This window comes from Sminthopsis crassicaudata, chromosome 6, assembly GCF_048593235.1.
Source record: "Sminthopsis crassicaudata isolate SCR6 chromosome 6, ASM4859323v1, whole genome shotgun sequence".
In the NCBI taxonomy this organism is placed as follows: domain Eukaryota; kingdom Metazoa; phylum Chordata; class Mammalia; order Dasyuromorphia; family Dasyuridae; genus Sminthopsis; species Sminthopsis crassicaudata.
This window is the reverse complement of record NC_133622.1, coordinates 81,899,797-81,914,061: the sequence shown is the minus strand read 5'-3', so window position 1 is coordinate 81,914,061 and position 14,265 is coordinate 81,899,797. Positions and strand designations below refer to the sequence as shown.

The window sequence follows — 14,265 nt, the reverse complement described above, 5'->3', positions numbered from 1 at the left end:
ACAGGTTCCTGAATAGAATTCATCTGATTTAATATGCATTTTTTGATTATTGTCTAACCTTCTACAACCTTTACTGTCTGTCTTTTGCCATTAAAGATTCATCTGCCACTCTATCAGGTGAAATAATAGTCTGAATAGATCTAAATTACCTCATCTCGACCTGTTTCAAATCAGTAAAGACCAATGTGTCCTATTTAATTCCAGCTGACTCTTTCTTCAGAGACAATGACCAGCACAATGAAAGGAAAACCTGTTAAAATAGAGTGCTATATTTGTAAATATAAATGTGCTGACATTTAGATTTTAAAACATACTTTATGTTACATGATTTTTGACTACACAGTCATCCTCTGCATCTCATCTAACTCATCTATTAGGATGACTGACCACTTTTTGGTTAGACAGTAGAATACGCTTTTTCAATTATGGGTTAAAAGAAATGATATCTTAGGTTGGTCTCTTCCAGCTCTGAGAATTTCTGTAAGTGATTTTGCTATATCTATTATCTCCCCTTTCAAATTCATCTTGCATACTACTGAAGATTCCTTTTAATTGCTGCTCTGATTCTTTATTACCTATTAAATTCTTGGTCCTTATCAATCTGACTCCACCATACTCCATACCTTTTCAATGCTTGATCACTGCCCTTTTCATGGTCTAAATTTCAAACATAATGCATTAGTTGCTATACCTCATGTTTACTCTACTCTCTTCCATCCCCTTACCTGCAACTCCTTGAGCTTTTTGTTTTAATTTCCTTTATTTTCCAAGGCATTACTCATGTATAAAATCCCTCCCTCAAAGCTTCCCTGATAATCCTAAATATTATTTCTCACTACTATACATGTTGTTAAACCAATTTTTTCACTGCATTTTGTGTTCTGACTATATATATGGCATTAACATATACACATATGTGTGTTATATGTAAACATTAAAGTGATGTGTTTAATATTCTATTTGAATATTTAATATTCTACTGTTCTATGTTTCTGTCTCTAGCATTGTGCCTGGTATCTTTGTAGTTACTCTTGTAATTGAATTTGCAGTTAATTTAAATTGACTTGCATTTGGCAATTCATATAACTGTGTGTCATCTTGTGCAAGTTAAACCCTCTTCATCTCAGTTTTCTAATATGTAACATGAGTGGGTTGACCTAAATGGCCTCATATATCTATTCATTTTAAGTCTATGCACCTTTAAATTGAATTCAATTCTGCAAATCCATGAAATTCCTTTATTTGATCATGAAATTCCAAATTTCAAACAAATGGTAAGAAAGGTAAAAGTTGTTTGTTGTTTTTTGTTTGTTTATTTAGCCACCAAGTATGAGATGCAGGTCAATCTTTAACTCTTTAACTGTTTAAGTATAGTATTGGACAAAATGACACTTAAAATACATGACCTACTCACAGCAACTACAATTAGGAATAGGCTTTGGGGGTCTGAAGAATTAGAGGGGCTACATCTTCAATATGAATGGTGGACTTCCTGTGTGTCATCCACACATAATTTGAAAAGTCAGTCTATTTCCTATAGGATGCAGGTGAGTAAAAAATATTAGCAGGGTTACTTTTGATGAATAACCAGAGGCAGCAAGTAGTTCATGAGAAAATTGGTGAGCTTACTTTGCAATATTAAGAATGAACAGAAACAAACAGATCACCATGGAGATCACTATAATTTATGAAGCAACATCTGTAGCAGAGAAGTAAGAAATAGAGAAATTGATCTTACTTATATCAGCCTGATAAAGTAGAAAGAGTGTGGGATTTAGAGTCAGAAGACTTCTTTTGTTTTTTTTGTTTGTTTTTTTGGGGTTTTTTTTTGCTTTTTTTATGTTTATTTGTAGTTATCTCTGTGACAGTAAGTTATTTTATGTCTCTGAATCTCTGCTTCCTCAGATTTAATGAGAGAGTTGGATTAGAAGAACTCAAAGGTCTCTCCCAGTTCCCCTCCCAGTTCTACTTCTCTGAATTTATAGACTTAATTGATTTTCCAAACCAAGTCAACTTATACTTTGATATTCAATGACTTCAATTTGAAGGTGGAAAAAGAGGATCTCAAAAATTTTTTTTTTCTGAATTTGATCTGAGATTAAGAAATGAAAGAGGTCAATTCATTATGTATTCATTAGCTGCTTAACTATCTGGATCACATGATCATAAAATGAAGTTGATTGTATCTTAATAGATAAAAAAAAATGACTGGTTATTGACCTGAAATTTTCAGAATCAACTGATTATAACTATCCCTTTATTCATTGGATAAAGCAAATATTTAAATACTATAATTCATCAATTATTGCCATTATTATTATGGAAATGATAGGGCCAATTAGCAGTTTAATATTATAATTATAATGCAGTAATAATTTTGCAAAAGCTAAATGGATAATTGTGGACATAAAAGCAGAATGACCTCAGATTTCCACAGACACTCACTGTATCATATTGATCCAGTTATTTTTACCTCTTAATCTGTTGTCATGCTAGATCACTAAATCATGAATCCCTTCTATATTCCATAATTACTACTATAATTTTGGGAGGAATTCTTAGGAGAGAGTGATAAACACATCTTTAGACAATAAATGGAAATGAGAAAGATTTAGCTTTCTTTTCTCCCTATATTTAGTAATATATAATACAATAATCATCTAGTAACTTGTTTATAGGTACCATTGCATCTTAAGTATTAAAAGTACCAGAAAGTAATGTAACTGGTACTGAATGAATTCAACCTAATTTCTGTTTGTCAACCCTATCTTCAGAAGACTTTGGTTTTATGGCAATTTGAACAATAGTACTTCCCACCTGCCTTCCCACTCACCCTTAAAAGAAAGAAAAACATTCATAACAACTTTTTTTCTTTTCTGTTAAATGCCAGTACATCCCTTGTCCACAAAATGAATTCTGACTATATCTATGACTATGCTGTATGACAACCGAATATCAAATCTGGAATCGGGAAGACCTGAAATCATTATTTTCCTAAACTTGAATGTCACCTATATGCTTAATAGCTTTGTTTCCATGTGCAAGTCACTTAACCCTATTTGCCTTAGTTTCCTCATCTGTAAAATGTACTAGAAAAGGAAATGGCAAAAAATCCACTCAAGTATCTCTCCATGAAAACCCCAAATGGAGTCACAAAACATTAGACAGGACTAAAAAATTAATAAATAACAAGATGACTCATTGGTTCCTTAGAGTTACAGTTAGGAGATGCAATTAATTGAATATATTTGTTCTAATAAATACTGTATTTAATTTGCATTTTGTGGTAGGATATGAACATTTCTCTAACAGTTTGAGTCATATTAAGCACATTTCCCATGATTTTTTTTCCCAGAATTTGAAGAACTAGCAATTCTGAGCATAGGATATGAATAATATCTTTTTGGTTATGCTCCTTATAAAATGTTATTGGATAGTGTAAAGCTGTGGATCCACAGTCCATTAGAAAGCTGTATTCTGTAATATAGCATGTAGTTTTGTTTTTTACTTTGGTTTAATACTTTCAGCACAAACTCATGTGTCCTTCCCCAAGCCAGAGGGCAAGAATAAATTATTTTATGTGCTATGTGACTCTAAATGTAAACCAACAAATTGTATTTGTCATCTGTCAGACACTTTTGCCTGTAGTGTCTACCATAGCATTAACCTGCTCAGCGTCACATGATCCCAACTCTCACATCCTAGACTCTGTTTTTGCTTTTCAGTGAGACCTTTCTGACCCCAAATGCCACTGACTATCAGCATATGATGAATAATATATTACTCTTTCCTAAGTGCCTGGAGAGACCTATCCACACAGCAGAATTTCTCTGTAGTCTGACAAGCTGCCCTGCTATTCAGCAGAGCACACCTCAGTTCTTAGGTTGGTTCCCTAATAGTGAATTATTTATGAATCACAAACATTCAGATTCATGAGAGAGTAACACGAGTTTTGGTGGCTAGGGAACTTATGGCTTATATATTAATAAAGGCTATGGCTTATAGAAAACTGGTCTAAGAATCAGGAAGACCATGGTTCAAATACTTTTCTGACAGATATTGTATGGATTCATTTTTTTCTCTCATTGTTTCCAGGTAGCTCTTCATAATTATGAATTGTGAAATAATTGTCTATCTATATAAATAGGGGGAGCTTCCTCACTGGAATTTATCTATGCCAAAAAAAAGTCAATTTTTAAAAATTTTATGATAATATCGAATTCAGGACCTAAGTCAATACTTTCCTAGCTTTAAAATGAATTACTTTTTAAAAAAAAAATTAAATGAAAGCATTGCATATTTTGATCCAGATTTTTCTCATGGGAGTGATTAAATTAATATTTGATTAACTTGAAAGGATCTTTTAAGTGGTGTTCATTCAGATGATAAAGTATAATTGACTTTCCATCATATAGATAAAGAAGTCTCTATATAGTATTACTTATGGAGAAATCTGTATTGTTTTTGTTTGTTTGTTTTTTAGGGTTTTTATTTAAGATTCTACATTTCAGAGAAAGGATTGGGACATTTTGCTAGTAATGGTCATTGGCATGATGGGAAACCAAAGTGGTTCAGAAATAGCATGTCTATTTTTAGCTGAAAGAATCATGTAGGTTGCCCAGTGGATGTGACAACTTGACAGGAGGAATATTATGGACTGAATTCACAACAGCTAAGAATAAGTATCACATGCTTTTTTTTAATTAATCATTCCTCTTGGATAGAAAAATAAAAATGAGTCTGATGAACTAGAAAGTTGCAATGTTATGGCATTCTCTGGTCATTCTTCAACCAGTTTTGTTTTTATCCTTCTTCTTTTCAAAACTTTTTTCCTAACTCCCCCTTAAATTTATATTCACACATCTTAGCTTAGCCTTCAAGAATATCCAAGATCTTTTGCATTTACTTTTGCAATTCTGTGTCATAATACTTCCTTCCAAATGTGTTTATAGTTCGGTCGAAGTGGACCAGTCAGCAACCAAAGGCTACTAGGTGCATACAGCATTAGGTTTGGAGTCAGGAAAAAAAGTGTATTCAAATTTGTCCACACAAACACACACATCCATACATGAACTAGGTATTTAATGATGAGTAAATTAATCTGTTAGTTTTCTTTTTCTTTTGTCATTTTACACTACTCTAAAAACAGGTGTGATAATTACAGTTCTCTCTCTCTCTCTCTCTCTCTCTCTCTCTCTCTCTCTCTCTCTGTCTCTCTCTGTCTCTCTGTCTCTGTCTCTCTGTCTCTCTGTCTCTGTCTCTCTCTGTCTCTCTCTGTCTCTGTCTCTCTCTCTCTCTCTGTCTCTCTCTCTGTCTCTCTCTCTCTGTCTCTCTCTCTCTGTCTCTCTGTCTCTCTCTCTCTGTCTCTCTCTCTCTCTCTCTCTCTCTCTCTCTCTCTCTCTCTCTCTCTCTCTCTCTCTCGATTTTCATGAAGATTTAATGAGATATTTATAAAACAACTAAGCAACTAGCACAGTGCCTGCACTTTGTAGTTACTATTTAAATGTCCATTCCTTTTCCTTCCTTTCTGGACATCTCACTAATGCTATTCTGTCCTAATAGCTTTGCTTGCATCAAGCCTGGAATCTCTTTTTTTACTATTTGTTCCCATTCTTAGATATGATCTCTTCTATAAAGAGTTCATGCTCTTTTCTTCTTGAGATTACTTACCTTATAACTCTCAAATCATGTCACTATGGTAGCTGTATATTTAGGGCAATTGTATCTTCCCTGATGTTTCTCCCCAAAGTCAGACTATGTCTTTATTTTCATAATATTTTTCAGTTTCCTCAATTATCTGATATAATGTTATAAAGGTTGTGATTATATAATGTACAATTGTTGAATGAATAAATGCAAATGATTCAATAAATAGTTTTTGAGTAAATTAATTAGTATAAATTTATATTCTTTTGAGAGTGATGCTAAGATCTGATTACCTCATATATTTTAGACATATAATTAGAGATTACATAAAAAAATAAAGAAGATAAACATAGCTGAAATTTTGCTGTCATTCAGTCATTTATCAGTTGCACCCAACTTTTCATAACATCATTTGTAGTTTGTAGTTTTTTGTTTGTTTGTTTGTTTGTTTGTTTTTAATCAAAGATGCTGGAGTGGCTTGTTATTTTCTTCTCCAGTTTTTTTTTTTTTTTTTTTAATGGATGATGAATTGAAGCAGAGTTAAATGATTTACACAGTCTGAAGCTGAATTTGAATTCATGAAGATTAGACTTCTGGATTCTATCCAAGCCCAGTATGCCATCCAGCTGCCCATACCTAATAGATACAGAAATTGCAAAGAAACAATAAATTTGCCAGGATCTAATAATAAAGGAAAATCATGGCATAACTGTAGTAATAATCCCAAAGGACAATATCAGTCACTCTGATAGCATAGGGAGAGGGGTCAGAAGAACAGAATTTGGAACTCGGGTTTTTTAATGATTATTTTTACAAATTTACATATAATTGAGGAAAATTTAGTGAAGCAAATATGTGTGTATATATATATGTATATATATGTATACATATATATATATATGTATACACATTTGTATTTATTGAATATACATATGCATTTACGTGTATAGATAGATATTTTGTGCCTAGCAGATAAAAATGATTAAAGTCATATATCACAATTCTTAGCATGATAATATCCTAGATTTAGACCTGAAAGAGACCTTGTAGTATCTAGGTCCATCCCATTATTCAAAAAAAAACAAAATAAAGTGATATTGAGGCCAGAGAAGTTTAATGATGAGATTAAAATGAGGCACTACTAGGTCACTGAACAATTTAAAAGTATATTTAACAAATATACAATAGCATTTCACTTTGGTAGATCCAGATCCCGGAAAGCATCTATTCAGCAGGGGAGAATGTAGTCATTCATATAGTCCTCAGACATGCATTAATTCAGAGGGACACTATTCTCCTATGGGCACAACCTTTAATGCTAAAGGTAACCAGGAAAGACAGATCAATATGATTAGGAAGCTGAAGCAAGGGTAATCCAGTTTGAACTTTACCACTATTCCAGACCATGAAGTCCCATGTTTGTTTTCTTGTAGGGGAAAACAAGCCTACCCTGCTTGTATGTGGTGGTGAGGGATATACTGGGAAGATATTGCAGAGCTGATTCAGTATTGTTTCTATATGGAAGTTAAATGTTTTATTGACTTTGCCTGAGGTGGCAAAATTAGTGATTTTGTCAGTATTCTAAGTATAATGTAATAATAATTTATCTCCAAACTTGTCATTTCTTTCCCATTTTAGTGCCTTTGTACATACGATCCTCAGGGTTTGGGATGCCCTCACTTTTCTTTCCCATCTTTAAAAATCTTTAAATTCCTGCAAGGTTTATCTCATGTCAGATCTTAACTAGCTTACTTCTTATTCAATCTAATTACACTTTTCCCTTTTTATTTGTTTTACTTATCTCTGTAAATATCCCCCACTAGAATGTAAGCTTTTGGAGTCAGGGAAAAAAATATTTGTTTTGATTTTTTTTATTCCAGCCTTTAGCACAGTCACTTGTTAATAGGTGTCTCAGTTGGGTTGTAAAAGGAACTGAAAGAACTTGTGCTTCTCTTTGGAAATACTTTCTAATTATCTAAATACAAAATGATAAAGTACATAACTTGCTTGATCTGTATATATTATATGATTTGATTGTGGGTTCAAGAGATAGAGATGCACTCTGTACTTAAATTTGCTAAGGTTTAAATGCAGTTGCATATGGTGCTTGAGAGAGGACACTTAAATTGGAACTGATTAGATTGTAGAGAAGCAAGCAAAATGGCTATTTGCAATCAGAATGTTTTGAATCACCTTCATTTGATATGCTGATCATTCCTCTCACCTAAAGTAATTCAAATAATTAAACAGTCAAGGAAAACATATTGAAAACATATGTTCTGACTTCATTTCCTCAGAATTTACAATCTTAGAGGCAAAAACTGAATAAAGGCTTTTGATAAATTTACTGATTTTATAGTTATGAAAAATTATTTTATGATAGCTTGGTCTGCTTTACACATAGCTTTATAAAACTGAAACATTAGATTTAAAGAGGGATTGATCAAGGAGATTTTAATCAATTTTTTGAGTTCAGCTCAATTAACCTATTGAGATTGTAGAATATGGGCCTTCAGATGGGCAAATTCTCCATAAAATGTGGTTATACTCATTAATGTCTTGCTAACAGGACAAAAGATAACTCAACATGATAGGCTAAGAGATTCTGGATGACATGCACTAGAAGACTTGCCCATCCTTATGGTATATAGGTATAGTACCAATTCAATTGGGTGTTTTTTTAAACCTTTCTCACTCTTAATGATATTAGCTTTGTCATGTTCTAGAGTGGGAGAATCGTGGGAGAGAAGCATAAGGTAGAAAGAAGTAGACATATATTGATACTTGAAGCCAAGATGTTCTTAATCCCAAGCAAAGAGAAAGGGTGCTATATGTCTGAGGAAAGCTTGTGTGTTGAGCAAGTAGCATAACTGCAACAATTCAGGATAGTAACTCTATTAGCATTTTTGGTATAATTGGAACGATGAATGCAATAGGTTTTCAGAATATTTGATTTTGGTATCCTATTTCTCAGAATGTCATGTTCTTCATTGCATATAACCACAATGCTTACAGTTTTTGTGTTTTTCATATAATGTTTGACAAATATAGTTATATATTTAGAACCATATATTAGCCACAATATATTTTCCTTTTGTAGCTGATAATAACATTTTATTTAATTTCTTATTTTTCTTTATTTAATTTTGTTCTGCAGCCAAATATGACCCAAATGACTTCTTTTAATGGGCCCCTATACATTAATCTCTACACAACTCTAATTTTAATATAGACACAAATAAAGATATATCACAAATAAGTGATTTGGTTAAAACTTATTTTCCCTAGGATTTTTGCTTTATAGTCCTAATAAAGCTCTTTCTGAACTATTATTTAATGTAATTTATATTGTGTAATATTCATTTATTTGCATGATAAGGAAAATTTATTCATGATGCATATTATGAAACATCAGAAGCATAAATCAGTTTGAGCCCCACATTTAGGACATGTCCAGGTTTTATTGTCTTTAAAATTATGAGACTGTTTTGGAGAAAATGATTCATATTGTGCTAAATAATCATCTAAGGTTACTGTTTATGTCTTGTTGCTTTTTTAGCGTGTGGTGATTTGGAGTTCAGAGAGGTGGCAAATAGACTTCGTGACTGGTTCAAGGCACTTCATGAAAGTGGAAGCCAGAACAAGAAAAACAAAGCATTACAGAGACCAGAAAGAAGCAGTAAGAATTACCATTTATTATGTACCATTGTTTTTGAAATAGCTATATATTTCTGTTCTTCATAAATGCTATTTCCATTTTCAATGTGTCACCCTGATGAAAACATGAATTTCAGAGTGAATTCTTCATATTCAGAACTTGGCCATTATGCTCAACTACATCCATAACATTTACTGAAAAGTATCTAGCTCACTGAGATGACAAAGTGAATGTCATTTGCAAATCACTATTCAGTATCCACATTGATTGAGAATGCAAAACAGAATCAAAGAATTCTTTGAAAGGATGATGGTTTGATAGATGTGAGTTAACATATTTTTTTTCCTTTTATGGAGTAAAAAAAGCACAAAAGAAGTAGCAGGAATTGGAATGTAAATTTAGTTTCCCCCAGAGAATGCAATTTGGAGCTAAAGTGGCTAATTTTCAAAAAATTTTTAAAGAAAGTTGTATATTTGTAAAATCTGAATAATTACAGATTATAATCTTGTTGAGGGCAAGATCAAGTATGTATCAATTTTTTCTTTCTATCTCCCTGGCATAGCTCATTTCTTCTTCTTTTTTTTTTTTCCCCTGAGGCTGGGGTTAAGTGACTTGCCCAGGGTCACACAGGAAGTGTTAAGTATCTGAGACCACATTTGAACTCTGGTTCTTCTGAATTCAGGCTGGTGCACTATCCACTGCGCCACCTAACTGCCCTGGCATAGCTCATTTCAAATGATGAATATTGAGACAAAATTCATTGACAAAATTAAATACATATAATTGAGTCCAATGTTCAAAAAGGATATGTGATGAAATCTCATTTCAGACATTTATTAGCTATTTGTCTCTGAGTAAGTCACTTAACTTCCATCTGTAAAAGGGAGATGATAATTGCACTTATCTCCCAGGGTTATTGTGAGGATAATTAGATAATATGTAGAACATGATAAAAAACATTTGCAAACCTTAAGCTGCTATATATATGTTAACTATTTTGGGTACAGCAATAATATGCATGATGCATGATTATAATATATAGCAATAAATATTTTCTGATTATTTATTATAATTATATTAAAATCAGGGGCAGCTAGATGATACAGTGGATAAAATACCAGCCCGGATATCAAGACGACCTGAGTTCAAATGTGACCTCAGACACTTAATACTTCTTGGCTGTGTGACTCTGGGCAAATCACTTAATCCTAATTGTCTCGGCAAAAATAATAATAATTGTTATTATTATAGTAAAGCCATTAATTTAAGTATATGTGATTATTTATAATTGTAACATTATTATTAAATATAGAAAAGGAGACAAAATAGACCTTTCCAGTATATATTTCCAAACAAAATTAATTAAAAAACAAAAACAAAAAGCCATCAATGAAACAATCAAGGAAAGAGCATTTTTCTTAGTAATCTCCATTTTTTTATACCTTATCTTTCTTCTTGGCTAAGTGCATGACAAACTGAAAAGTATACTGAATTTTGAATCTGAAGACTGGGTTCAAATCACAACTCTTCTGCCTAATATTTTAATGAAAAGGGATAAGTCACTTAACTAGTCTTAATTTCTTATCTATAAAATCATCAGGTTAGGTGAGATGACATCTAAGTTCCATTTCAATTCTAAATTATGGTTCTACGAATTTCCATTTTACTTATGCAATATTCAAATAATTTGTTACAGGAATTAGGTGATTTAGTCTCTGAAGTAATATTTCTACTTAGGGATACTGTCATGTAAACTTTCATGAACTTTGAGTTTGCTTCATTTGGAGAAATATAGGAATAATCAATCAATATCATTTATTAAGCATTTTGTAAAGTGATGATAAAATATTGTCTAGAACATAGATCAATGATTGACTGAACAATAATATTAAAGTGATAATAAGTAAGTTATATGTAGAAGAAGGTCACTGGGAAAGAGTCAGAATTCTCTGTGTGAATCTCTTTGGTTCTTTAACAGTGTTGTAACAATGACTTGGGTGCAAACAAGCTTGTTGCATTTTCATATCATAATACCCTGGAAATATAAATAAGAAAATATATGAAAGCATCAAAATTCAAAATTATCTGAGTAACCTGTAATTCCAGGCTAAAATAAGCAAGGAAATAAACAAACAAATCTTTCAATTTAGCAGTGGTAAAGTCCACATGTGAGTCCTAAATTATTTTGAACATATTGGTGCTTTCTTGACTTATGAAGGATTCATGTATTTTTTAAATATTTGATTAATCATAAACTTAGATATGAGCCAGCATTGTATCACAAGTGTTTGCTTGTTTAACTATAGTACCCCAAAATACATCCTCATTATATTCTACTTTTGTAAACTCACAACCAGAATTTTTTCCAGTTCTATGTCAAAATCCTGACCAGAATGTTGCAGAATCAATAACATTTGATGACTAATTGCATATGAAATCTGAAAAATACAATAAAGAGTCAAGGCTGATATCAAGATGGTAAATGTGAGAAATTTTAGGTAAAGAAACAAGTTCCTCTATGAAAAACCAGCAAATTAAAAAGCAGAGTGAAAGCAAAAGAGTAAACAAATAAGAAGAAAAAAAATGAAACGTAAAGAGGAAATTGGATGAATTGTACCTCATATGTAAGAGAGGTAGTGGAAAGTATCCAAGAGTGGATAGTAATCAGAATTAATTGCTATATATTTTTTGTTATTTTTGTAAAAAATAAATTGTGAACAAGATATAGATATTGGATATTGGCTTTGGATATTGTCTCTCTGGAGTAATCATTATATCTTGAAGTCAGTTTAGAGGGAGGTCTCTAGTCAAAAGCCCTACAGGTCTTACGCCTGATTGTATTCAAACTGTTTTTGCTATGTCTTTCAAACATTAAAATGTATCAAACAAGTTTAAATTTTATATGAATAAATGTGACATCCTATATTTAGCACAAAATATCACATTTATCCCTACAAAAGTAAAAATAACTTGATACTTTATGAGGAAGAAATAAGAATCTGACTACACTTTACTTGTGGCCAGACAGAGACAGGCATATGTGTACATGTATTTTGCAATGTATTCTGGTGTCAAGGGACTTGTCCAACATCACATAGATAGTAAGTGTCAAGAGTCTGAGGGCACATTTGAACTCAAGTCCTTCTTTCTCTAGTATCTCTGCTCTATCCACTGTGTCACCTAACTATCCATAAAAAATGTTATTAAAAGTACAATTAGAATGGAATGAGGACTGAAAAACATGCTCTTTGAGAATGAAAAGAAGTTAGAATAATGGTATTCAAATTTGAACACCTCTTGGCACGTGGAAGATGGATACAGTCTGTTCTATTTGATCTAAAAGGCAAAGCTAGAAAAATTGATGAGATTCATAGAGAGAGATTCAACTGAAGTCTTTCTTCCTGCAGGTCTTCAAACAGCATTTAGATAACAATATATTTTTTTTAATTTTTAGAGGGGATTCTTTTTCATATGGGGATTGGATGAGGTAATCTTTAAGTCCCTTTCCCTTAAGATTCTATCATTTGTCTGGTAGACATATATGATATGTGAGAAAAGTTCAACAGAAGGAATTACTCTATTAGGTTGGAGAAGATGTCCTCAAAGGTTGAATCCAATTCAGTTAAACAATCATTGATCAAATGCTTCTTATGGGAAAACACTATTCTTCTACTTTAGTCATTACAAAAGAAAATAACGGTTGCCATTTACCTAAAGAAGCATCTCTATCCAATAAGAGACTAGACAGTTATAAAAATAAATAGATTGTATTAGTGCCACAAAAATCATATGAAGGACTATGAGTGAATTCAGAGAAAGAAAAATTCCTATCTGGAAAGGCTTCACATAGAAAAGACTTGTACTTAAAAAATCAGAAGCATTTTTATGACTGTAGGCATTGGAAGAAAGAAGTTCCTATTTGAGGAAATGGTATGAATCAAGTCATACAACTGGAAAATCATGGTTCATATTTTGGTCATGAGTTTGACTTGTGCAATCAGTGTGACTAGGCTTAACCTTTCCTCATCCTGACTGCCCCGTCTTGGATATGCTTGAATTTGCTTTTCTCTGTAAAATGTAATACCTAGAATGTACCATGGTACCTTAAAGGATTCTTGACCAGACTATAGTATAGACCATACTATAGTATGTTCTTCATGTCTAGTATTCTGAACAGTGGGTCTTAAAGTAATTTAATGTAAAACTAACTTGGTTGCCTTTTCATGGTATTGATTTTCTTTTTTGAATTTAAAGCTTTAAATTTACTTCTTGTTAAATTGAAACTTTTGGTTTTGAGCCCACTCTTCTAGCTTGCTGAAAACTTTAGATTCTGTCATTTTCATACACTGTGTTAATTTTCACTCTCTTTAGACCATCTGTAAATTTTATTATCATGTCATTTATGCTTTTATATATTTGATTTTAAAAGAGCATAGATCCAACAATAGCCATTCAAGGTGGGCATCCTGGCAAAGGACCATCAATGAATGATAGATAATCTTTGGACATAGATTCATATTCTACCTGTATAGCCTATATCTCTTAATTGGTTCATGGGAATAATATGAGGGATCTTGTTAAACATTATCCATAACAATAGCATTCTTTTATCTACCTGCTTAATCACAAACAAAAGGAAATGAAGTTTATCTGGCATACCTTCTTCTTCAAACTGATTGTGTGCTATGGCTTTAAACAGAACAGGGACACTTTTACATTCCTTCTAAAAAAAAGATTATAAGGGAAATAACTGTCTTATTTCAATTTTCTTCACTCTACCATATGAACAGAAATTTAAATGTATTACTGAGTTACTAAATCCAGTGTGTACTTACATCGATTTCACTTCCTTTCCTACCCATTTCCTGATATTTTCACCCTAAAATGTGAAGATGGAAGATAGAACTGAAATTTTGTGAGCATATGTTGTTGCTAACAAAGATGGTTCCCAGGTGTTCAAA

The 14,265-nt window shown here is 32.2% G+C and overlaps 1 protein-coding gene across 2 annotated transcripts in view; it reads left to right on the top strand.

Annotated features, from left to right (window-relative positions):
* Positions 1–14,265, top strand: part of SPOCK3 (SPARC (osteonectin), cwcv and kazal like domains proteoglycan 3) — a 618,678-nt gene that overhangs the window by 556,932 nt on the left and 47,481 nt on the right. For both annotated transcript variants that reach the window (XM_074275104.1, XM_074275105.1), the window contains exon 7: positions 9,206–9,325. In XM_074275104.1, the coding sequence (XP_074131205.1) occupies positions 9,206–9,325 (120 nt within the window). The remainder of the gene's footprint in view (positions 1–9,205; positions 9,326–14,265) is intronic.